This window comes from Hordeum vulgare, chromosome 6H (genome assembly GCF_904849725.1).
Source record: "Hordeum vulgare subsp. vulgare chromosome 6H, MorexV3_pseudomolecules_assembly, whole genome shotgun sequence".
NCBI lineage: Eukaryota > Viridiplantae > Streptophyta > Magnoliopsida > Poales > Poaceae > Hordeum > Hordeum vulgare.
Genome location: NC_058523.1, coordinates 247,779,347 through 247,805,034, shown reverse-complemented (window position 1 = coordinate 247,805,034; position 25,688 = coordinate 247,779,347). Strand labels below are relative to the sequence as shown.

The 25,688-nt window shown below is 41.1% G+C and overlaps 1 protein-coding gene and 1 pseudogene across 8 annotated transcripts; both read right to left on the bottom strand.

Annotated features, from left to right (window-relative positions):
* Positions 1-1,994: 1,994 nt before the first annotated feature.
* On the bottom strand, positions 1,995-14,342 carry LOC123405357 (annotated as a pseudogene).
* A 5,474-nt stretch (positions 14,343-19,816) lies between these two features.
* On the bottom strand, positions 19,817-25,417 carry LOC123406318. Of its 8 annotated transcripts, XM_045099803.1 has the most exons (7): positions 25,136-25,406; positions 24,926-25,060; positions 24,050-24,124; positions 23,720-23,916; positions 20,990-21,122; positions 20,623-20,686; positions 19,995-20,546 (listed from the first exon to the last, which is right to left on the bottom strand). In XM_045099803.1, exons 4-7 carry the CDS (start codon positions 23,825-23,827, stop codon positions 20,015-20,017), a joined length of 837 nt encoding a protein of 278 aa, XP_044955738.1. In that variant the 5' UTR covers positions 23,828-23,916; positions 24,050-24,124; positions 24,926-25,060; positions 25,136-25,406; the 3' UTR covers positions 19,995-20,014. The 8 variants fall into 8 exon arrangements, with proteins under 8 accessions (XP_044955739.1, XP_044955738.1, XP_044955741.1 ...); XM_045099804.1 differs by having other exon boundaries at positions 19,817-20,546; positions 24,926-25,405; XM_045099806.1 differs by lacking the exon at positions 20,990-21,122 and having other exon boundaries at positions 25,136-25,404.
* Positions 25,418-25,688: the final 271 nt, after the last annotated feature.

Sequence of the window (25,688 nt, the reverse complement as noted above, 5' to 3'; positions counted from 1 at the left end):
CACATGGTGATAAGTGGTGAGAGCGTGTGTGAAGTAGTACACCCCTGCAGGGTTATGATCTATTCGAATAGCCGCGTCTGCGGATATGGACTACTTGGAAACATATGTTGTTCATAGATAACTATAATGGCTACTCATAAAATTGTCAAGATAAGAGTAGAGTGTCGTGGATGGCATTTCCGTATGGAGGCGGAATGATTCCACGATGGAGTATTGTTGTGGTGTTAGTGGACTCATGTGCGAGAGATCAAAGTTGTCAAAACTATTTAAAAATGCAAGTTGTCTAGCCATGACTCAAATGCTCGCTTTCCGCATGAAACCCCACAATTCCTTATTGATACATTGCATGAGTAGATAGTTTATCATAAAGTCTTGCTGAGTACTTTTGTACTCACGTTTGCTTAATAAATTGTTGCAGAGGTTGTTAATGACCCTAATGGAGGGTTCTACCTAGACATCGACGACGACGAGTAGCTGGTATCCCAGCTACGATCTGGCCCTAGGATGGGTCTATAGATAGTCAGGCCATGTGCCTTTATCTTTCCCTCTGTCTGTACTCAGACAGTTTTAAATCTTCCGTTGGCTTGTAAGAATTGTGTGTATGACTTGTGATGATGGGTCGTGAGACCCCTACCTTGTAATATTATGTGTGTGGCTCTTCCGATCCTTCTAAATAAAGTTGTATGTTTATGGTTATGTTGTGATGCCATCGATGTATCTATACATATCGGTATGACATGCGTACGTGTGTTGTACTTGATATGTATGGGGTTCGAATACCTAGCCATAGGCTTTAGTAGCACTCCTTACAGGGAAATGCCCCTTTGTGATTCCAACGAGCCATGGTAGTTCGCTACTGCTCCGGACACATTGGTTGACCGGCATGTGTCCTTCTTAGCTGATGTGTCTGTCCCCTTTGGGGAAATGTCACGCGATGTAATGGGGTCCTTGTAGCTTGCTACGACTCGTCTACATTCGCTCGTGATCAACACCTACTTTGCTGGGTCATGTATGCATGTCCCTGTGCGGAACTGCCGCTTTGGTTTATGACTAGACATGTCGGTCCGGGTTCTTTGTCATTGGATTGCTAGCGACACAATTGCATACCCAAGTCAAAAGGCGCAAACGGTCCCGGCTAAGGTAAGGCTGCAGCCGTGGGGATAATCGTGCGTGAGACTGCAAAGAGATGTGATGTGTTACAGGCTGGATTCCTATGGCTTAGCATCGGGGTCCCGACAGACTAGCATGGCTAAGAATTACTATTAAACTTGCACATATGACCCACATGGTTAGAAAGGAGTGGTATTAAGAATACCAATGGAGGGTGTCAATATCAAGCATATAAAGCATAGCTAAACCCTAGCTAATTTACTTAGCATAAGAATGTGAAAGTGGTGTCAATATCAAGCACATAGGGCATAGCTAAACCCTAGCTAATTTACTTAAAATAACAATACTAGTAAACAGTACATTATGCATGAAAAATAATTCTAAGTGTAATGCAAATATGGGTTCAACATGATCAAAGTAGGTTGCTTTCCTCGCTCAACAAAGTCTTAAATGGTTCTGGACATTCCTCGAGCGTCCTTGAATCTTTTGATTTTTCAAAAGATAATGATTCCTACTGATATAAAAATAAAATTAACACCCAATCAATAAAAAATATGTGCAAAATGCTACAAAATTTATGAGAGTAGTATCATTGGATAGAGGGAAATTTTAGATGAATTTTGAAATTACCCTGCATTTTAGAGAAAGAGAAATGGTATTGTCAGCGAGCACAAGTCTGCCTGATTAAACAGTACTGCACAAGGGGGGAAGGCAACGTCGAAGTCATTAAGGAGAAATACGCCTTCAGTTATGCACTGATTTAAACCTGCATTGGGGCGATCACACAAGCCACACATGAGAAGCAAAATCAGGATAATCAAACAATATACAAAGTTCACAATCATGCAATAATAAATAAGATTATATGGAAAAACTAGAGGATATTACTTCAAGTGGCGGCGCCAAGGAAACCAGAATGCAGCTGAAGCAGGAGCAGGTATTTAATTCGGAGAGTTTTTTTTGGGGGGGCACTATTAGCAGGAGCACGAATGGAAGTTGTTGTGGTAGGCATAGGTCCGATGGTGGATCGATCCTTGGACGCAACACGTGTTGTAACTTGAGTAGAATACATTGTAGGCTCCTCATGGCTACCAGTAGCATAGCGTTCACAGTATGACTGTGATAGTCTCCCATGTATCTATAATTTTTTATTGTTCCATGATATTATATTATTTATTTTGGATGTTTTATATGCATTAATATGTTGTTTTATATTATTTTTGGTACTAACCTATTAATCTAGAGCCTAGTGCGAGTTTCTGTTTTTCCATGTTTTTGAGTATTGCAGATGAGGAATATTAAACGGAGTCCAAACGGAATAAAATCTCTGGAATGATTTTTCTTGGACCAGAAGAAACCCTGAAGACTTGGAGTAGGGGGTAGGGCACGTGCCGGGAGGCCAGAAGCCTACAGGGCGTGCCCTAGGGGGGTCGCGCCCCCTGGCTTGTGGGTCCCCTGCAGGTCTCCTAACCCTATTCTTCAGCCTATAGTTTCCCAAATATTCCCCCATCGCTAAAGAGAGAAATGAAAATACCTTTCCGTCGCCGAGAGCCTCTGTTCCCATGAGATCCAATCTGGGAGCCTTTTCCGATAATCTGCTGGAGAGGGAATTGATCACGGAGGGCATCTACATCAACTCCATTGCCCCTCCGATGATGTGTGAGTAGTTCACCATAGACCTACGGGTCCATAGCTAGTAGCTAGATGGCTTCTTCTCTCTCTTTGATCTTCAATACCATGTTATTCATGATCTTCATGGAGATTTATCCGATGTAAAACTATTTTGCGGTGTGTTTGTCGAGATCCGACGAATTGTGACTTTATGTTTAGATTATCCATGAATATTATTTGAATATCTTCTGAATTATTATATGCATGATTTCATATCTTAGCAAGTCTCTTCGAGTTATTGGTTTGGTTTGGCCAACTAGATTGGTAATTCTTGCATTGGGAGAAGTGCTTAGTTTTGGGTTCAATCTTGCGGTGTCCTCACCCAGTGACATAGTAGATGTAGCAAGGCACGTATTGTATTGTTGCCAGCGAGGATAAAAAGCTGGAGTTTTCATCATATTGCTTGAGTTTATCCCTCTACATCATGTCATCTTACTTAATGCGTTACTCTGTTCTTCATGAACTCAATACTCTAGATACAGACAGGAATCGGTCGATGTGTGGAGTAATAGAAGTAGATACAGAATCGTTTCGGTCTACTTGACACGGATGTGATGCCTATATGCATAATCATTACATTGGATATCTTCATAATTATTCGCTTTTCAATCAATTGCTCGATAGTAATCTGTTCACCCACCGTATAATTTTCCTTTATGAGAGAAGCCTCTAGTGAAACTTATGGCCCCCGGGTCTTTTTTCCATATTATACTTTCAGATCTATAAACCAAAAATACCAAAAATATCTTCCTGCAATTTATTTACTTTTGTTTCCATAGTCTTCTTTATCTATCTCTATCAGATCTAATCCTTGGAAATAACTCTGAAGGCATTCACAAACCCTTTTTAGCATTGGGTGCAAGTATTTGATTATTTGTGTAGGTAATATGATTGGGGCCTTGCTTGTTCCTCCTACTCTATTGATGCCTTGGTTCTAAACAAACTAGGGGAAATACTTATCTACTTTGCTGCATCACCCTGTCCTCTTCAAGGGAAAACCAACGCAAGCTCAAGAAGTAGCAAGAAGGATTTCTGGCACCGTTGTCAGGGAGGATACATAGCAAGATCAAGCCTGCCAAGTACCCATCATAAACTCATCTCTTGCATTTACTTTGTTTGCCATTTGCCTCTCGTTTTCATCTCCCCCACTTCTAAACTGATTTTCAGAAAATATCAAAAATATTTGCCTTTTTATTCGCCCTTTTTTCTTTCGTCTCTTCGTTTGCTTGCCTGTGTGCTAGACCGCTTGCTTTGTCACGATGACTCAAGAGAATACCAAGTTTTGTGACTTCTCCATTACTAATAATAATGATTTTATTAGTACTCCAGTTGCTCCCACCACTAGTGTGGAATCTTGTGAAATTAATGCCGCTTTGCTCAATCTTGTTATGAAAGAACAATTTTCTGGCCTGCCTAGTGAAGATGTCGCGTCGCATCTAAATACTTTCATCGAGTTGTGTGATATGCAAAAGAAGAAAGATGTGGATAATGAAAATTTTAGATTCAGTCTATTTCCTTTCTCACTACGAGATCGTGCCAGAACTTGGTTTTCATCCTTACCTAAAAATAGTATTGATTCATGGAATAAGTGTAAAGATGCTTTTATTTCCAAGTATTTTCCGCCCGCTAAGATTATCTCCCTTAGGAACGATATAATTAATTTTAAGAAACTTGATCATGAGCATGTTGCACAATCTTGGGAGAGGATGAAACTAATGATTAGGAATTTGCCCCGCGCATGGTTTGAGTTTATGGATGATTATACAAAAAAAATTGTGGGGTTGAATTTTCCTTCTAGAAATATTTTAGATTCTGCTGGGGGTGGTACTTTTATGGAAGTCACATTAGGAGAAGCTACTAAAATCCTAGATAACATTATGGCAAAATACTCGGCATACCGAAAGATCTCCTACTAGTAAAAAAGTGCACGCTATTGAAGGAATAAATACTTTGAGTGAAAAGATGGATGAATTTATGAAATTGTTTGCTAGTAAGAGTGCTCCTATTGATCCCGATGATATGCCTTTGTCTCCTTTGATTGGAAATAATAATGAATCTATGGATGTTAATTTTGTTGGTAGGAACAATTTTGGCAATAACGCGTATAGAGGTAATTTCAATCCTAGGCCATTTCCTAGTAATTCCTCTAACAATTATGGTAATTCCTACAACAATTCTTATGGAAATTATAATAATATGGCCTCCGATCTTGAGAATAATATTAAGTAATTCATTAGCTCGCAAAAGGGTTTCAATGCTATGATTGAAGAAAATTTGCTCAAGATTGATGATTTTGCTAGGAACGTTGATAGAGTTTCTCTTGAGATCGATTCTTTGAAAATTAGATCTATTCTACCCAAGCATGATATTAATGAGTCTTTAAAAGATATGAGAATTTCTATTGATGAGTGTAAGGAAAGAACCGCTAGAATACGTGCTAAGCGTGAATGGCTTGAAAAGGTGTTTTCTCGTGATAATAATGATGAAGATCTTAAAGTGGTTGATGTGACACCCATTGAATCTTTGTTTTATAGTATAAATCTTGAAAAATATGGGAGTGGAGATGAGTCAACTTTAGTTACAAGGCGTCCCAATGATTCGGAGTTTATAGATCTTAATTATAAGATTGATAAAAGTGGGATGGAAGAGGTCAAAACTTTAAAGAGCAATGAGCCCACTCTGTTGGATTTCAAGGACTCTAATTATGATAGTTGATATTTGATTGATTGTGTTTCCTTGTTGCAATCCATGTTGAATTCTGCGCACGCTTATAATCAAAATAAAGCTTTAACTAAACATATTGTGGATGCTATGATGAAATCTTTTGAATAAACCTTTGAGTTGGAAGTTTCTATACCTACAAAGCTTCATTATGAGTGGGAACCTACTATTAAGATTCAAATTGAAGATTGTGAGTGCCACGCTTTGTGTGATTTGGGTGCTAGCGTTTCCACGATTCCAAAAACTTTATGTGATGTGCTAGGATTCCGTGAATTTGATGATTGCTCTTTAAATTTGCATCTAGCTGATTCTACAATTAAGAAACCTACGAGAAGGATTAATGATGTTCTTATTATTGCAAATAGGAATTATGTGCCCATAGATTTCATTGTTCTTGATATAGATTGCAATCCTACATGTCCTATTATTCTTGGTAGACCTTTCCTTAGAATGATAGGTGCAATTATTGATATGAAAGATGGAAGGAGCTCACTACCTAGCGGCGCCGCACGGCTGCCTTCCCGTGCGGCGGCGGCTCGCTGACCACGACGCAAATCGCGTTTAAGCACATGTTTGGGGATTAAAAAACTATACAAGTACGGCTCTTGTACTGCTGCATGCATTGTACTGTTGCATGCATCTCAATGATGAAGCATTTTGGCAGCGCATGCATGCAAAATATTTTCCAGTCCTAGTCAACATTTTATGCATATTTATTGTCAATCTTAAAAATATTTTATCTCACAAATTAATAATTTGATTGGAGATTCTCCTTCACCGTTAGGTTCGTCTCGACAAAACCTTCAAAATAAGATCCCATGTTGACATGTTTCGTTGATTCTTTTTCATCGCTCCTAGTTGCCACATTTATGTCATCATAGTTGTCATCTTACGGATGTACAATTGTCATAAAAATTATACATAGTTATCGTGATAATAATTTTATACTTTTTAAGTATTGCAGTATTCTGTGAAGCTAAGAAATTATTATTAAAACACTAATAATAGGCAAGCAAATGCTTGAACCAGCACAAGTATAATGAATCAAGTTTTTTACTCATTCATGAACGTGATAACCAAGTTGATTTAATGTGAGAACTATATAACAAATAATATGACAAGTAAGTCATAATAATCTGGCAATTATCGACGAAAACAAAAGTTATCGAAACATGTTAATATGGGATCTAGTTTCGAAGATCTCGTCGCGATAAAGTCACTCGTGAAAGCGGATCATTAATTGAGATAACGGTTTGGAAGATAAATCTTTTTAAAAATGTAAATAGCTAGTATAACTCAGCAGCGTGTAAGTGCAAAAAGTAGATTCCCTCTTATACTCCTATTAAACTAACCAGTACTACATTATGCTAATTGGTAAATCGTCTCCGTACTTTTAAGATCTCACACATGCGCGCGGCCGCTGCACGGGAGAACATGTGTGCGTAGGAAGCCCATTAGATTTTCCCAAGATGGAAATATTAGATTCCAATTTCCATTAAGGAAAGGCATGGAGCACTTTCATACAAATAAAATAAGATTACCTTATGAATCTATTATGAGAGCTACTTATGGATTGCATACCAAAGATGACAATACCTAGATCTATTGCAATATGCCTAGCTAGGGACGTTAAACAATAGCGCTTGTTGGGAGGCAACCCAATTTTATTTTTATGATTTTGTTTTTGCTTATGTTTTTAGTGCTGCACACATTATTACCTCTGTAATAATTGTGTTCTCTTGTTTTAATTAGTGTTTGATCCAAGTAAGACCTTTCGGATGGTCTACGGTGTTTGCAAGTTGATTTTGCTGAAAAACAAAAACTTTCGCCCTCAGTCCAGGATGTTTGTAAATTCACTGAAACGTGATTTTGATCTGAATTTCTTACAAAATATTTACTTACAAATTGTCCAGATTGTCCTAATTTTTCAGAATTTTTGGAGTTACAAAAGTGTTCGAAGTAAACAGATTGCTACAAACTGTTCTGTTTTGACAGATTTTGTATTCTTTGTGTTGTTTGCTTATTTTGATGAATCTATGGGTTGTATCCGGGGGTATGAATCATGGAGAAGTTGGAATATAGTAAATATTACATCAATATAAATATATAATGAGTTCACAACAGTACCTAAAGTGGTGATTTATTTTTCTTATACTAACGGATCTCATCAGTCCTCTATTGAGTTTTGTGTTGTGAAGTTTTCAAGTTTTGGGTAAAGATTTGATGGACTATGGAATAAGGAGTGGCAAGATCCTAAGTTTTGGGATTCCCAAGGCACCCCAAGCCATATTCAAGGTTACCAAAGATCCTAAGCATGGGGATGCCCCGGGAGGCATCCCGTCTTTCGTCTTCAATCCATCGGTAAATTTACTTGTGGCTATATTTTTATTCACCACATGATATGTGTTTTGCTTGGAGCGTATTGTATGATATGAGTCTTTACTTTTTAGTTTGCCACAGTCATCCTTGATGCACCCATACTTCAAGAGAGACACGTTGAATCGTGAATTTATTAGAATACTCTTTGTGCTTCACTTATATCTTTTGAGCTAGGCAATGTTGCTCTAGTGCTTCACTTATACTCCCTCCGTCTCAAAATAACTGTCTCAACTTTGTACTAGCTCTAGTATAAAATTGTACTAAGCTTAAGACACTTATTTTGGGACGGAGGGAGTATCTTTTAGAGCATGGCGGTGTTGTGTTTTATAGAAATTATTAAACTCCCGTACCTCACTTATATTATTTTGAGAGTTCTTTAAATAGCATGGTAATTGGTTTAGGTTATGAATTAGTCCTAATATAATGGGCATCCAAGACGGATATAATAAAAACTTCCATATTAAGTGCATTGAATATGATGAGAAGTTGGATTCCTTGCATATAGTTTTGAGATATGAAGATGGTAATATGAGAGTCATGCTAGTAAGTAATTGTGAATTAGAAGAAATACTTGTGTTAAAGCTTGTGATTCCCGTAGCATGCACATATGGTGAACCGTTATGTGATGAAGTTGGAGAATGATTTGTTTAATGATTGACAACCTTTGTGTGGAGGTCGAGATCGCGCAATGGTTAACTCCTACCAACCCTTCCCCTAGGAGCATGCGTCTAATACTTTGTTTTGATAACTAATAGGCTTTTGCAATAAGTATGTGAGTTATTTATGACTAATGTTGAGTTCATGGATTATACGCACTCTCACCCTTCCACCTTTGCTAGCCTCTCTAGTACCACGTAATTTTCGCCGATACATTAAACCCACCTTCGTAAAAAAAGCCACCATATATTTTCCCCAAAACAACCACCATATCTACCTATTGTGGCATTTTCATAGCCATTCCGAGATATATTGCCATGCAACACCACCGTCCCATTTTTATGACATGCACCATCACTTCCATATTGCTTATAGAGTCATATTTTGTTCTAGATATCGAGTTGTAATCTTTGAGTTGTATGTAAATAAAAGTGTAATGATTTGCATTATTAGAGCATTGTCCCGTATGAGAAAAGGATGATGGGAGCTATGATTCCCTCACAAGTTGGGATGAGTCTCCGGACTTTACAAAAATAAAAGAGGCTAGCGAAGCCCATAAAAAATAAAAGAGGCCAAAGAAGCCCACCCAAAAAAGTGAAAAAAATGAGAGAAAGAGAGTAGGGACAATACTACTATATTTTTCCACACTTGTGCTCCAAAGTAGCACCATGTTCTTCATAGAGAGTCTCCTATTTTATCACTTTCATATAACTAGTGGAATTACATCATTTGCACAACCACTTAGTTTCCTTTTTGAGCTTTCATACACTTATAGCTCTAGTGCATTTGTTGCATGGCATCCCTACTCACTCACATTGATATCTATTGATGGGCATCTCGATAGCCCGTTGATAAGCCTAGTTGATGTGAGACTATCTTCTCCTCTTTTTTTTGCAACCTCCATCATACTCTATTCCACCTATAGTGCTATATCCATGGCTCACGCTCATGTATTGTGTGAGAGTTGAAAAGTTTTGAGAACGTAAAAAGTAGGAAACAATTTCTTGATTTTCATCGGGGTTGTGCATGATTTAGATACTTTGTGTGGTGAAGATGGAGCATAGCCAGACCATATGATTTTATAGGGATAACTTTCTAAGACCATGTTATTTTGAAAGGAAGCAATTGCCTTATTAGTATGCTTGAAGTATTATTGTTTTTATGTCAATATTAGACTTTTGTTTTGAATCTTATGGATCTGAATATTTATGCCACAATAGAGAATATTACATGGATAAATATGTTAGGTAGCATTCCACATCAAGAATTATGTTTTTATCATTTCCCTACTTGAGGACGAGCAGGAATTAAGATTGGGGATGATGATACGTCTCCAACGTATCTATAATTTTTGATTGTTCCATGCTATTATATTATCTGTTTTGGATGTTTTATATGCATTAATAGGCTAATTTATATTATTTTTGTGACTAACCTATTAATCTAGAGCCTAGTGCCAGTTTCTGCTTTTTCATGTTTTTGAGTATTGCAGATGAGGAATATTAAACGGAGTCCAAATGGAATAAAATCTCTGGAATGATTTTTCTTTGACTAGAAGAAATCCAGAAGCCTTCGAGTAGGGGCAGGGCACCTGCCGGGACGCCACAAGCTTGCAGGGCGCGCACTGGGGGGGGTCGCACCCCTGGCTTGTGGGTCCCTTGCAGGTCTCCTAACCGTATTCTTCGACCTATAAATTCCCAAATATTCCCCCATCTCTAAAGAGAGAAAAGAAAATAATTTTCCGCCGCCGAGAGCCTCTGTTCCTCTGAGATCCAATCTGGGAGCCCTTTTTATTAATCTGTCGGAGAGGGAATTGATCATGGAAGGCATCTACATCAACTCCATTGCCCCTCCGATGATGCGTGAGTAGTTCACCACCGACCTACGGGTCCATAGCTAGTAGATAGATGGCTTCTTCTCTCTCCTTGATCTTCAATACCATGTTCTTCATGATCTTCATGGAGATCTATCCGATGTAATACTCTTTTGCGGTGTGTTTGTCGAGGTTCAATGAATTGTGAGTTTATGTTCAGATTATCTATAAATATTATTGAATCTCTTCAGGATTCTTATATGCATGATTTCATATCTTAGCAAGTCTCTTTGAGTTACTGGTTTGGTTTGGCCAACTAGATTGGTAATTCTTGCAATGGGAGAAGTGCTTAGTTTTGGGTTCAATCTTGCGGTGTCCTCACCCAGTGACATAGTAGGGGTAGCGAGGCACCTATTGTATTGTTGCCATCGAGGATAAAAATATGGGGTTTTCATCATATTGCGTGAGTTTATCCCTCTACATCATGTCATCTTACTTAATGTGTTACTCTGTTCTTCATGAACTTAATACTCTAGATGCAGGAAGGAGTCGGTCGATGTTTGGAGTAATAGTAGTAGATGTAGAATTGTTTCGGTCTACTTGACGCGAACGTGATGCCTATATGCCTAGTCATTGCCTTGGATATATTTATAATTATTCACTTTTCTATAAATTGCTCGACAGTAATTTGTTCACCCATCGTATTATTTTCGTTTATGAGAGAAGCTTCTAGTGAAACTTATGGCCCCCGGGTCTATTTTCCATATTATACTTTCATATCTATAAACCAAAAATACCAAAAATATCTTGCTGCAATTTATTTACTTTTGTTTCCACAATCTTTTATATCTATCTCTATCAGATCTTATCCTTGCAAATAACTCTGAAGGGATTGACAATCCCTTTTTAGCGTTGGGTGCAAGTGTTTGATTGTTTGTGTAATTACTATGATTGGGGCTTTGCTTGTTCCTCCTACTGGATTGATACCTTGGTTCTCAACAAACTGAGGGAAATACTTATCTACTTTGTTGCATCACCCTTTCCTCTTCAAGGGAAAACCAATGCAAGCTCAAGAAGTAGCAGACTGCTACTCGCCATAGCTTGGTCGGCTAGTAGTGGGTGCACCATAGCGTGGCTAGCTGTATCCATACTTCCCATAACCAGCCTGAGTAGGCGGTGCCTGTCCATACGGAGCAGATGAAGGCAGCTTCTGAGCATGCGGAGGCTACCCATAAGCACCCTGGCCATATGTGCCAAGTGGTGGTGGCTGCATATCATGGTGAGGCTGTGTTTGTGGAGCAACGTATCCATATCAAGGGGCAAAACCTTGCACCGTTTAGCTTGATACATCAACACTAATATAGGTGGTTTATTAGGATAACCCGAGTTGAATATTGTTGCCTTGAAGATGCTTTACCACCGCTACTTGAACCACCATAGCTCGGTGCAGTACTACCATCCTGAGTTGAATTAGCAGCTGATGCCCCATAGCCAGATGCCCCACAGTTCTGATATTAATATCTAGGCTGCTGCGATTAAGACATCCCTTGGGACTGATAACTAGAGTAATCATAAGCTTGTTGTCCGCCACTCTACTAATAGTACGTAGAATCAGCATACCCTTGTGAAACATGAGTAGCACGATGGTTGTAATTGTAGCTGTTAGCATCAACAGGCGCAGCAGTTCCAATGGCAGACTGTTGTTGTTGGGATTGCTCCTGTTGGTTATAGTAGTCATAGCCAGTGCAGGGGGGCTGCTCTGCCATAAGTTTGCTGGCCATACTATGGTGGAACACCAGGATAAGCTCCAGGTTTCATGTAAACATGTTGTTGTAATGTTGGTGTATCACGCGCACCCCAGTTTTCCCGAGGGCGGGGAGGGTGGTAGCCCTGTTGGATTTCTTGCGCGATTCTCCAAAAATATAGTTTGCACATCAGAATATGTATAGACCACAACATACAATGTACCATGCATAACAAGTGCAACCGAGACAAAACATATCCAAAGACAAAGCAATGTAATATATAGAAATTGCAGAACCACCAAGAAAAATGGAGGGATTAACTCATGGAGCAAGATTCTCAAGTAACATTGGTGATGCCCATCTAGCATCTCCCATGTGCAGAACTATCTATCTATTTACTAATTAGAAGCAATAATGAAGCCTCCACATTAATCCACATCATCATAATTAATTATGTTGTTAGATCTTAAATTTATGGCCCACATTAAAGGCGATTTGATAGGACGTGACTATACGCACAATATCGTCAATGGGTCATGCATGTGGGAACAAACTAAAAGAACAATGCCCGTGAAAAAATTGAGTCGCTTTTGATCTGGACTCATTTTTTCTTGAACGATGCAATCTCCCCTTGAACGAGAAAAGAGGCACTGCATTTGAAGAAAAAAACAGTTAGCCGGTTTTGATCTAGACTCTTTTTTTCCTTGAGCGATGAGATATTCTCTCGAACGAAATCAAATATGAACGCACTCGGACGCCTATGCTACAAGTCAAACAATCAAGAACAGTAACTTCACGCACAATAAAGTTTCAGAATCGCGGGTGCAACAGGCTGGCGCTGATAGATCTATGTTAAAGTCAGGTATGTCCTGTCGTAATCCATGGCGTCGATGGCACGATGTGTTAGAAAGCGTGGCAGGCGAGAGGCCAGGGTAGCGCTTCCACACAATGGGTCATAAGCGTGCGCTGCTCTGCCATCCCTACACACCATAACAACACAATCCATACTTTTGCGGATGTTTTGCATTTTATTTTCTTATATATGTAATCAACATCTTTAGTAGTTTTTGGTAGGAACAAACTAAAGGTGGATTATCACTTGCTGCCATAGTTTGTGGACCTGAGAACATAATGAATGATTGGCTCAGGAGGCCCATTCCAATAAGTTGTGGCAAGTACCCCACTTGATGGCAGCGGCACCTACGTGCCACTAGACAGTGGCAAAAGGTATTCCATCATCCAGGTTTGGTCTACATACCTGCTAAACTGACTAAAGAATTTGATTATTTCTCCCCTATATTTAGTAGTGTAAATTCATTAATTTTTCCCCTGACTAAAGAATTTGATTATTCTAAAAAGGTAATATATTTAGTAATGGAGGGAGTATAATTTATATCTTAGAGCACGAGTTCATAGATATGTGTCACATCCTTGGTTTTCTTTTGCTTTGTGACTAGCTAGTGTGTGCATCATTTTTAATTTTTCCTAAGTTGAAATGGCGATTAAGAAAACCCTAGCACCACATCCTAAATAAAACAATTCAAATGGTGTGATTTTCAATGAACCCAAAATGGCCTTAAAAATGTTCATCTTTTCTGATAAACGTTGGCAACAAGATTTCAGGGATGCATTTTATTTTACAAGCACTTTTGGCATTTTAAATAATCCACAGAAGCAACCGAAATTGTCAAAATAAATAGCTATAAATATTTTAGGTATCTCAGAAATGCTGAAATATTTTGAGGAGTTTGGAAATATTCCAAATACACTCCATAATTAATTTAAGGGTTTTTTGTTGAAAATTTGAGCCCAAACAAAATTAGACAGATGTTGGAATTGTAAAACTCAAACAAAATGAAAAAAAGGAGGGAATAGAAGTTACCTAGCACTATGGCCCAGCCCACCTGGATCTCCCGTGTCGTCTTCCTCCTGTCGACTGGCAGAGGTGGAGCTGGTCGCCGCCTGTTGTGCCTCTGGCACGCAGCTGTGCGCCTGCGTGGCTCCCTCGTCGTGCTGGCATGGTGGATAGACTCCACAGGAGCCGTCGGGTCCATTTTTTCCCTCACCATTCGCCCTCTCTTCTCTCTTCCCCTCTCCGCTTCGCCATGTCCACCGCTCGAGCTCGCCGTCGCTAGGGTAGCTCCGCCGGCCCCTCTCGCCCCTGACAAGCTCAGAAGCTCCGCCTCGATGCCCCGAAGCTCCGCGCCATAGGAATCGTGCCAGGAAGCCCTCTGCATCGTCGTCATCGCCGTTTTCCTCCACCGGCCACCGGCGACCGACCTCGTCAATTCGCCGCCTCCAGGACGTCTTCGAGCCCGCTGACCACCGAGACGCATCCCCTGTGAGCTTCTTTTCCTATCCCCACCCTTCTTGCTGACACGAGCGCCCCTAGCTAGCCTCCCCGTTGAATCCTAAGCTTCTCATCGCCGGTAGCGATGTGGTCGTGGCCATAGCCATCACGGGCTTCTCTCGAGCTCGCCCTCGTGCTTCGGATGCTCCCAGGGAGCCGTAGGTCCCATTAGATGGGATCCCCGTGCCCTGTCCCCCCTGCGCCGTCGGACTCGTGTGGGCATCGTGGTGGTTGTGCTTGCCGACGAGCCCTCCGGCGTTCCCAGAGCCTCCTGAGAGTTCCCCTAGATGTGCACGGGCAAGGACTACGGCCTGGTGCCCTTAGCGCGCTAACCCAATGTCGTTTGCATGTCTCCGGCGTGTCAGTGCCGCCCTGGAAGGTCGTCGCGACCTACCTCCGACATGCTGACTTGGCTGGGTTAACTCCCCCGCTAATTAACCCTCCGATCCACTCACTAGTGGGTCGTGGGGTAGGTCAAACCCCTGGTCAGTGCGGGATTAGCCCTGAGCCACTGACTAGTGGGCTCCATTGGTTAGGTTTAACCTCGCTCAGGCGCTCTGACCAGCTGACATCAGGATGATGCAATGCTCGCGCAATAATTGATTTTCTGTTTTCAAAAAACAATTTCGGAAAATGTGTAAAACATCTAAAATTCATAGAAAATAACTTGCAACTCAGATTGAAATAATTCATATATGAAAAATGTATCAGAAAAATCCAAGGAATCCATTGGTGCTATTATCATGCATGATAGAACAAGGTATACCTGAGCATCAGGTCAAATCAATTAAAGGTAATTTGAAAATACCTTATTTGAAGTGACATTTGTATCTTTGGTTCAAACCAGCTTCAACCAATTCATTAATAGATGCATTAGCTCATCCAACATATTCTTTTCATGCCATGATCATGCATCATATTGTTGCACTTGTCGTATATTGATTGTTATCCGTTTGTATTCGGTAGGCTCCGCTCCACACGATACTTAGGAGTATCCAACTGAAGGAGTGTATCCCTTCGTTGATCCACAAGCCAAGCACCCTTTTTGAGCATTCCGATAAAATCCCATGTTCCCGCTCCTGCTCTCATTTATTGCATTAGGACACATCATTACAAATGCTTTTGCTTCCGTAGTTGAACCCATTCCTCTGCATGACATGTCATTATCTCATTAAATAGCTAAACCATGCAACCTAACATACATTGTAGTTGCTTGAGCCATGATGTGCTTTACCTTGCTATGCTTAGAGTTGTGTCAGGCCCGTTTGATTTGGATGATGAACTAGAGTGAATGAATGTGTTCTGGTGTTTAAAGTTAAGTACTAAACCTGATTTCGTAAAGGTGCCGATGAGAGGCTACCTAGGAGTACATGCCGGGTTATCTCATTGGAACCGTTCTTAGCAATTGAGCCCCGTGTATGTGATCCAAGACTAGCTGCTTGATGATCCACAAGTGTAGGGGATCTATTGTAGTCCTTTCGATAAGTAAGAGTGTCGAACCCAACGAGGAGCAGAAGGAAATGGCAAGCGGTTTTCAGTAAGGTATTCTCTGCAAGCACGGAAATTATCGCTAACAGATCGTTTTGTGATAAGGTAATTTGTAATGGCAGCAAGTAACAAATATAATAAAGGTGCATCAAGGTGTCCCAATCCTTTTTGTAGAAAAGGACAAGCCTGGACAAACTCTTATATAAGGAAAAGCTCTGCCGAGGACACATGGGAATTTATGTCAAGCTAGTTTTCATCATGCTCATATGATTCGCGTTCGTTACTTTGATAATTTGATATGTCGGTGGACCGGTGCTTTGGTTTTTCCCTTACTTGGACAAACCTCCCACTTATGATTAACCCCTCTCGCAAGCGTCCGCAACTACGAAAGAAGAATTAAGATAAATCTAACCATAGCATGAAACATATGGATCCAAATCAGCCCCTTACGAAGCAACACATAAACTAGGGTTTAAGCTTCTATCACTCTAGCAACCCATCATCTACTTATTACTTCCCAATGCCTTTCCTTAGGCCGAAATAATGGTCAAGTGTCATGTAGTCGACGTTCACATGACACCACTAGAGGAGAGACAACATACATCTTATCAAAATATCGAGCGAATACCAAATTCACATGATTACTTATAACAAGACTTAACCCATGTCCTCGGGAACAAACGTAACTACTCACAAAGCATATTCATGTTCATAATCAGAGGAGTATTAATAATCATCAAGGATCTGAACATATAATCTTCCACCAAATAAACCGATTATCATCAACTACCAGGAGTAATCAACACTACAAGCAAACCTAGAGGTACCAATCTGAGGTTTTGAGACAAAGATCAACTACAAGGAGTAATCAACACTACAAGCAACCTAGAGGTACCAATCTGAGGTTTTGAGACAAAGATCGGATACAAGAGATGAACTAGGGTTTGGAGAGGAGATGGTGATGATGAAGATGTTGATAGAGATTGACCCCCTCTCGATGAGAGGATCGTTGGTGATGATGATGGCTTCGATTTCCCCCTTCGGGAGGGAAGTTTCCCTGGTGGAATAACTCCGCCAGAGCTCTAGATTGTTTATGTCAAAGTTCTGCCTCGAGACGGCGGTGCCTCGTCCCGAAAGGTCTGATATGATTTTTTTAGGTCAAAACCCTTAATATAGTAGGAGATGGGCACCGGAGGGCTGTCAGGGGCCCACAAGCCTGCAGGGCGCGACGAGGGGGGTAGGTTGTGCCCCCTGGCTTGTGACCTCCTCGTGAGTCCCCTCCGATATTTCTTTGGCCCATTATTTTTTATATATTCCAAAACAATTCTTTGTAACTTTTCAGGACTATTAGAGCTCTGCAGAATAGGTCTCTCACATTTGCTCCTTTTCCAGTCCAGAATTCCAGCTGTCGGCATTCTCCCTCTTCATGTAAATCTTGTAAAATAAGAGAGAAAAGGCATAAGTATTGTACCATAATGTGTATTAACATCCCATAATGCAATAAATATTGATATAAAAGCATAATGCAAAATGGACGTATCAACTCCCCCAAGCTTAGACCTCGCTTGTCCTCAAGCGAAGGCCGAGATCAATAAATATGCCCACATGTTTAGAGATAGAGGTGTCGATAAAATAAAATACGGACATGAAGGCATCATGGTTATCTTTAGAACACCAACACATATTGACATAGAATTTCTTATGCTAGAGTAACAATTCATTCACAAGGTAAAATATGAATCAAGAACTCTATTGAGAACTAACAAACTATGATTTCAGTCATTGAAGCAATTCCAATTTATCGCAACGTAGGAAAGAGTCAATATAAGAGCTTGTAAAGCAAATCCACATACTCAATCATCTTATAGTCTTTCATAATTGCTAACACTCATGCGGTACCTATGAGGTCAAAGCTTCAATCAGACACAGAGAAAGATAGGGGCTTATAGTTTTGCCTGCCAACTGTTTACCTCAAGGGTAAAGTCAACAATAATAACTCATGATCACCCACATCCGAGTGGATATATTTGTCTAGATCATTCCCCAACACATGACGCTTGCCAAAAGATAAAGGCGAAATAAAGGAAATGGTGAAGATCACCAGATAGGCCCTTCGTAGAGGGAAGTAGAGGTTGTCATGTGCTTTTATAATTGAATGTGATATCCCTTAATGCAAAGGAACGTCACTTTATATTGCCCCTTGTGATAAAGAACTTTATTATGCAGTCCATCGCTTTTATTTCTTCCATATCACAACTTCAAATAAAGTTTATTTCCCTTGCACTAATAAATCACACATATTTAATGAGCAATTTTTACTGCTTGCACCGATGACAACTTACTTGAAGGATCTTACTCAATCCATACGTAGGTATGGTGGACTCTCAAGGCAAAACTGGGTTAAAGGTTTTTGGATGCACAAGTAGTATCTCTACTTGGTGCAAAAGTTTTCGTCTAATCTGAGGTGGAAGCAAGTGACACATGTCGAAGGATCCACAACCATATAACTTCTATTCGGAAATAAGCAAACATAACTCATTATGTTGTCTTCCTTGTCCAACATCAACTTCTTAACATATAATATTTTAATGCATGTCCAAGATAATATATTTATATGTGAACCTCTCTTTCTTTATTGCTTCCTTTTAATTGCAACAATGACCAATAGCTTTGTTTGTCAACTCACAACAAATTTCAATCGACATACTTTTAATATGTGAAGATATCACTCCCCTTATGGTCATTATGTATGCTCTTTTGCTTTTATACTATACTTCTTTCTATTTATTTTTCTCAAGATCATAGCCAGCAAGTAAAGCTCGGGACTCAAAACTACTCTTTATTATATAACTTTCGGACTTGCTTACATAGGGGGAACATAAAGAAAAACTCAAAACTAGATCACACTAAAACTTTATTCTACTAGATCAAGATATAACTAAAAGTATCGAGCGAAGAAAAACTAAAAACTAAATAGGTGTGATGGTGATACGATATGGGGGCACCTCCCCCAAGCTTGGCACAAGCCAAGGGGAGTGCCCATACCCATGTGTTCAGTTGTCTTTCTTCGGAGGTGGTGATGTAGGAGTTGTGGGTGAGGTTAAAAGCTTATCAAGTTTACTCTTAAGCATGAAATTTGTTCCCTCGGATCGTCTACTTCCTTCTCGAGCCTCAATATCTTTGACATAATTCACCCTTGCTCACCTGCAGAAAACGAGAAGGGATAAATAGCACCTTGGGTTTTCTCCTTGTATTTGGAAGGCTCGACTTCTTGAACTCCACATGCATATATTTGGGTCCAGGAAAGGGAATCTCCTCTTTGTCTGAGCTTTCTTCTGCATACTTGCATATCTCCCATTCACTACTAGGAAAAGGCCTGCTAGTGGCGCACCTGTTTTGACTACTAATGGCGCACTACAGGTGCGCCACTAGCATCACGTCATTAGAATTTTTTACTAATGGCGCACCATAGGTGCGCCATTAGTATCTGGTATATTAATGGCCCGCCAGACAGTGCGCCATTAGTATAGCTCATGGTGCGCCATTAGTATTGCTCATGGTGCGCCATTAGTATCTGGTATACTAATGACGCACCAGGCAATGCGCCATTAGTATAGCTCATGATACGTCATTAGTATCTGGTATACTAATGACGCACCAGGCAGTGCGCCATTAGTATAACTCATGGTGCGCCGTTAGTATGTCTCCCAAGGGCATATTTAACCATGTGCTCTGGCTTACTAATGGCGCAGTAGTTGACGATGCGCCACTGGTGTGCTTTTTATAGTGCGCCACTAAAATGCTGAGTGGTGCGCCACTAGTATGAATATTAGGTATTATTTTTATTTTTTCTGATATTTGCACAGGTTACAAAACATATTATTGCACAGAATATAAAGAGCATAACATATAAACAACAGATTTATCGAATACAATAGAAGATTAGTCTCCGAATACAATTCATCATATTAGTCTCCGAATTTAAAATACCGAACAAAGCTAGAACATTACAAGTCTCGAGACCGCGAGTAGCGAGTTTGTCTTCACATTACAAGTCGATATCAATCATCTCAACTACCATCACATAGAAGAGAGAGTTGCGGTCATCACGATGAGCATAATCGCGATGAAACTGGTCTTCATCCGGTTCTTCCAACGCTCCCTCCTCTCTCCTGCTAGATAGCGTGCGTATCTAACTTCCGCCTCCGCCCTTGTGGTGTACCCTTTGTACTCTTGTCCATCAGAAAGCTTTTGACTCACAGAGTTATCATCACTACTTGTCTGTTGCAAATCTTCCTTGCCTTCTACCTCAGGTTGTGTAAGGACCATGCTACTTGCAGCAGCAGCACTATCCTCAACAGGAACTGCACTGTTCCTCAACAGGCCATTCTCTCCATCAGGAATCTTTTGACTCACGCCGTTATCATCACTACGTGTCTGTTGCAAATCTTCCTTGCCTTCTACCTCGGGTTGTGTAAGGACCATGTTACTTGCAGCAGCACCACCAGGACAACGCCCAAGACGAAGCTCCCGGCAGCAAATGAGGCAGAGATCATAGGAACATTTAGTACAGCTTCTGTGGAAGTCAACTATAGATGTTCTGCAGTTGTTACTATCCTAGAGAAAACAACGAATTAGATAACCAAAAACAACTAATTTGCACACTTCAAAAATGAAGCAAGACTAACCAGAATATCCTTTCATTTTTTGCACAATTAGCTTGTGGAACCTTCACTTCGCATGCACCAGTGCCTGTTATGGAAGCAACATTAGAAATAGCAGAGCCAACGGAGCATTGACTTACTTCTTATTCCTAAATAAATGACAAGTCCATCCTGAAATGCATACAGTCAAAATTCTGAAATTTGGATAACTATTGAACACCGAAATATTTTGATATTTTTTACAGTATCAACTTCAGATCAATAGAAAAATAAATGATCATTGGGTTCTATTGGAAAAAATCAATGCCTGAAACGACGAAGGGACAGGGTAGAATCGTGTTCTTAAGCAAGAAACTGACAAACTAACGTTTTAACAAGCCAACAGTAATACCTTTAATTGTTGCCTCAACAATTTTCTCTTGCATCTGCTCGTGGTGGAAGTTTTTCAACCACGGGAGCAGAAAGTGTATAGTTCGATGAGAGAATTTAATTTTATCTTCACGAGATACTTTCCATTTGTCAACCTGTGGAACAAATAAGAGGAACAAACAAGCAATTTATTTTTGTGTTATTACTTACGCTGACTAACTATTTCAAATCTTCATGAATGGCCAAACGTCCCAGCAATTTCATTGCCCTCAAAAAGGAAGCTTTTTTACTACAAAAAAACTGCAGGTGGGGTAAGAGCGCCCCACAGAATTTCACTAATGAGGTTCTCAGCCAACCAACCAAGAGAAGGCCCTGGACCCAGGCAGGCTGCACCGTTACCTGGGCCGCAGCAGTCGTCACTCTACATTGCCGTCGCCGACGGCCGCCAGGGGAGCGGCTTCCGCTACACGCGCCCCGTCCTGCAGAGCGCTCTCCAGCTCATGGGTTGCAAGCCGCGCAACGCCTTCAAGGTCCCCCTCCTGCTTGCTTCTCCCCCAATCTGTCCGCCGATTTTGTTTTCTCTACTTGGATAGATGGATAGTCTCATGATCCAGTTTACATATAAGTATATTTTTCCCGAGTTCAGTCTGAATCGTTAGATTACACTCAGCACAGAGCACACTACTGTCTCTATCGTTGTCACCATGATTCAGTAAGGAGTGTCCAACATGACCAGCATACATCATTAATTCTTACATCCGAATCAAGCTGGTTAATTTGTGTTCCCCGGTATAATACTACCCGCCTTGTTTGAAATAAATCACAATTCTTACACTCTCTGTTTGCTTCTTACACATCCTACATCCACTTTTGTAAAATCTGTTCTCCTGAGTGCAGTGCCCCAATTTAGTGGTGGTGCCAACTAGTACTACTGAATGATTACTAATGATACTAGATAGAGAGATAGGTTGTACTCCACATCGCAATCGTAGTAGTATCTCTGCCCATGTCATCATGGTTCTGTTCAGGAATATAATGGTAATATCTGCCTTGTCTAAGGATTCCAATTTTGTCACACTATTTGCTTGCTTATACATCATATATACCGTCACTCTTACCATTCTAGATGCAATCAAGAGTAAAAACCGACTACAACGTCTCACCCAGCCACTTGTTTGTTCATGACACCAGATCAGCAAGAGAGTGTTCGACGTGACCAGGAGCGACTTCGTAGACACGTCGAAGCTGGATGGATCCACCACACAGGAAGACGGCATGAACAAACAAGTGGCACAATGAACTGAACCCTTGGACATCTAACTTTTTTATTCTCTCCAGAGACCAGTTTTGCCATTTTAATCCAGACGAATTCAGTTTTAACTCAAATGCATCGTATCAAGTTTGCCTCCAAGGCCCAACCTGACAGAGCCGTACTACTAATGCTAGCACATACAAAAAGGTTGGAGATTGCAATACTCTCTCAACAAAGCAAGTGGTCAACTTTAAACAATGTGGTATGTATACTACAAACTACTTGATGTTACTCCTGCACAAAAAATGTCTCGCTTAAAGGCTCTGGTATGCATGATGCATCATTTAGTGCAGACTCATGATGCCGCAACCACTCACTCTATCTAGGACACAGTAATCCACTAATCGATGACACTAATTATAATAACAAAATCACCACAGGCAGGTCACGAACAAACCCAAGACGCTGGAAATTGGCATAGCTCCATGGCCAGCCTGAGATTTACCATGGCTCGACGAGGGTGGGCGCACAACGCATGAGAGAGAACATTCCATGAATCATCCCAACACAAGCAAAAACAGAGACTAGTACTTAAAAAGCATCGTTCTTTAGAACAACACAGCACCTTAAATTTTTTTGAACTTATATTCCTACTTGGAAAAAAGAACAATGTGATATATGAGAGAGCACAAGTCAGAACCTGCAATCAACCAAATTGGAAAAAGGGACCGAGAGAAGGGCACTGCTAAACTCAAGTCTACCTCCAATGTAAAACCTGATTGAAGCTGTACTACTGGTACAAGCACGGACACAAAGGGTGAAGACTATAATACTCTCTTGGCAAAGCAAACAATCAGTTTTAAACACTGGAAAACATAGAGACTGTTACTGAAAAATGTGTCTTTCTCTCGAACAACACAACACCTTAATCTTTGACAACTTCCATTCCTATTGGATAAACGAACAAAGTTGGATGTAGGGACAAGTTGAAAATCTGCACGCAAGGTTTATCAAGCTAGTTGGAAACAGGAACTGAGAGAAGTACCGCTGCTTGGTACAGTATGTAGCACACATTGCTAAGCTCGCCAAGGTTTGACGAGACTACCTCAGGTCCGACCCAACTGAGCTATACTACTACTACCATATACGGACAAAAATGGTAGATCAGATTGTAGTACTCTCACCAAAGCAAACAATAGGCTTTAAACACTGCTATTACTCGTGTGTACCTATGTACCCTACCAACAACCACTCGTTTCATCAGTTACACATGGGGTGAGATATACCACTTATCCAAATTTACCGCCTTACATAGCTAGCTGCTACCTAATGGGCCATTAATCAAAAACCGAATCATTTAACAACCACCATTAGCAGTTAGCACATCATTTTTCGAGGACCAGTTGAGGTCATCAAGTCGAAACCTAATGAAGTAGCCATGACCACCATGTGCACAGCTAGCTATATATATGCCTAGAGCAAGTGGAAGGAGATAAACACCTTTGATATCTGTAGCCGAGGCCGACCATCCCGTCCGCGCGGTGGAGAGTGGCCAGGAGGCGTCACCTCGCCAAGGAGGTCGTGGAAGATCCCTTGAGGCGCCGGCATCCGCGGTGTCAGCTAGAGTTAGCTGCGCCTGGTTGGGTCGCAACAAGACAAGCATCGAATCCCGTTGTGCGACAAAACTATCATATGAACTGCACAAGAGAACTTGTCAACATCAGTTAGGTAAGAGGAAGATTCAGTGTGCGACTTAGAGCACATAAAAACAGAGTGTTCTTAAACTGAAGAGCAGTTTAGCATATGATTAACATAGCAGGCTCTGAATACCTCTCCTGTTTTTGCAGCACAACACATGAACAGCACACACTTTGACCACCATATCCGCTTGCCGGAGCACTGCATCTGTGTAGCACAGAACATAAATCAGCCCAATTAGATGTTTCCTTTCATGCTGGTTCGAACCTGAACCATGGACATCGCCAAGTTTTTGTAGGAGACTACCCGGTGCTCTGGCCTGAATCTGAACAATTAAATCTTACACACAATCACCAAGTTTTTGTAGGAGACTACCCGGTGCTCTGGCCTGAATCTGAACAATTAAATCTTACACACAATTGCATAACATAAGATGGAAGTAGTGATTAATTATGCTTGAGTAGCAATTGACATGAGAATTCTGCTCCGTGGTCTGGCCTGAATCTGAACAATCAAAACACAATCTGCTTTGCTTCAGGAGACTGCTACTGTCAGTTCAGGAACACAGACTCAATAACTATCTATCTCCCCCAAATTACCTGTATTTCTGATATAACACGACTAACATATATAGTGATCTGTCTCCACCCCAAACTTCGGAGATTGTGAGCGAAGATGATGATACTTGCGTGACGTGTTTCTCTCACTTCTGAATTTTTTATCTTATCCCAGTCCACTGTGGCCCAGTACTTGGTGCTTGTCCCGGAGAATGTGTGTTGCGGCTTCTTTTGTTCCCCGATATTTTATAATTACAAGGATCTGACTCATGCTCATGTTTAAATCGCAGCAATAAGAAGATACAACATGTGAGACACATATATAGATGGTTGACGCTGCTCATGTTCAAATAGAAAGGGGAGAAAGAACCAAAAAAATGAGTCCATGGCGTCCTAGAACAGCGAGGGAGCCGAACAGAGAAAGAGAGAGAGAGCAGAGGGGGAGGGGGACCTTCAATGGCGTCGGCGCTGGCAGGGTCGAAGCAGCGAGAGAAGGAGGGCCCCGTCTCTTTCTCTACTGGTGGAGAAGGAGCAGAGCTCACTGGAGAACCCTTGCATTGGCTGTTAGCTGTAGCTGCTAGCTCACCTAGAGAGAAGAGACGACACAAGATGGGGGTCAGAGACAGAGATAGAGAGAGAGAAGGGAAGGAGGGATCCATACCATAGCACCGTCGGTCGCCATGGCCGGCGGCTAGGGTTTCCTGCGCGAGGAGGGTGGGAGGGAGGGAGCGCGCATCCGACCACGGGTGAGCAGCTCGAGCGGATCCGCGTCCAAGGGGAGAAGGAGGGGCGGTCGCTAGTGCGGCGGTGCTGTGGAGGCCGAGGTTGCGGAAGGCGGTGTCGGCTAGCTTTGGCTCCGGGGAGATAGAGAGAGGAGTTGGGTGGAGAAGACACAAGCGGCTGCGGGCCTGGTTGGATTGGGTGGGGTTTTTTTGTTTTGGATTTCCTTCTCTTCTCTCCTTTCAAATATCACCTTCTTTACTTGCCTTGGGCGCGCGCGGGAGCAGCAATAATTCTAGAAAGGCGCGCGGGAGCATATTAATAGAGAAACTACTAATGACGTATCACCTATAAATGCGTCATTAGTAACCCTGGTTAATAATGACGCACCAACAGGTGGTGCGTCATTAGTAGTTTTGTAAAGAAAAATTATAGTAATGACGCCACCTATAAATGCGTCATTAGTAACCAGGGTTACTAATGGCGCATCAGCT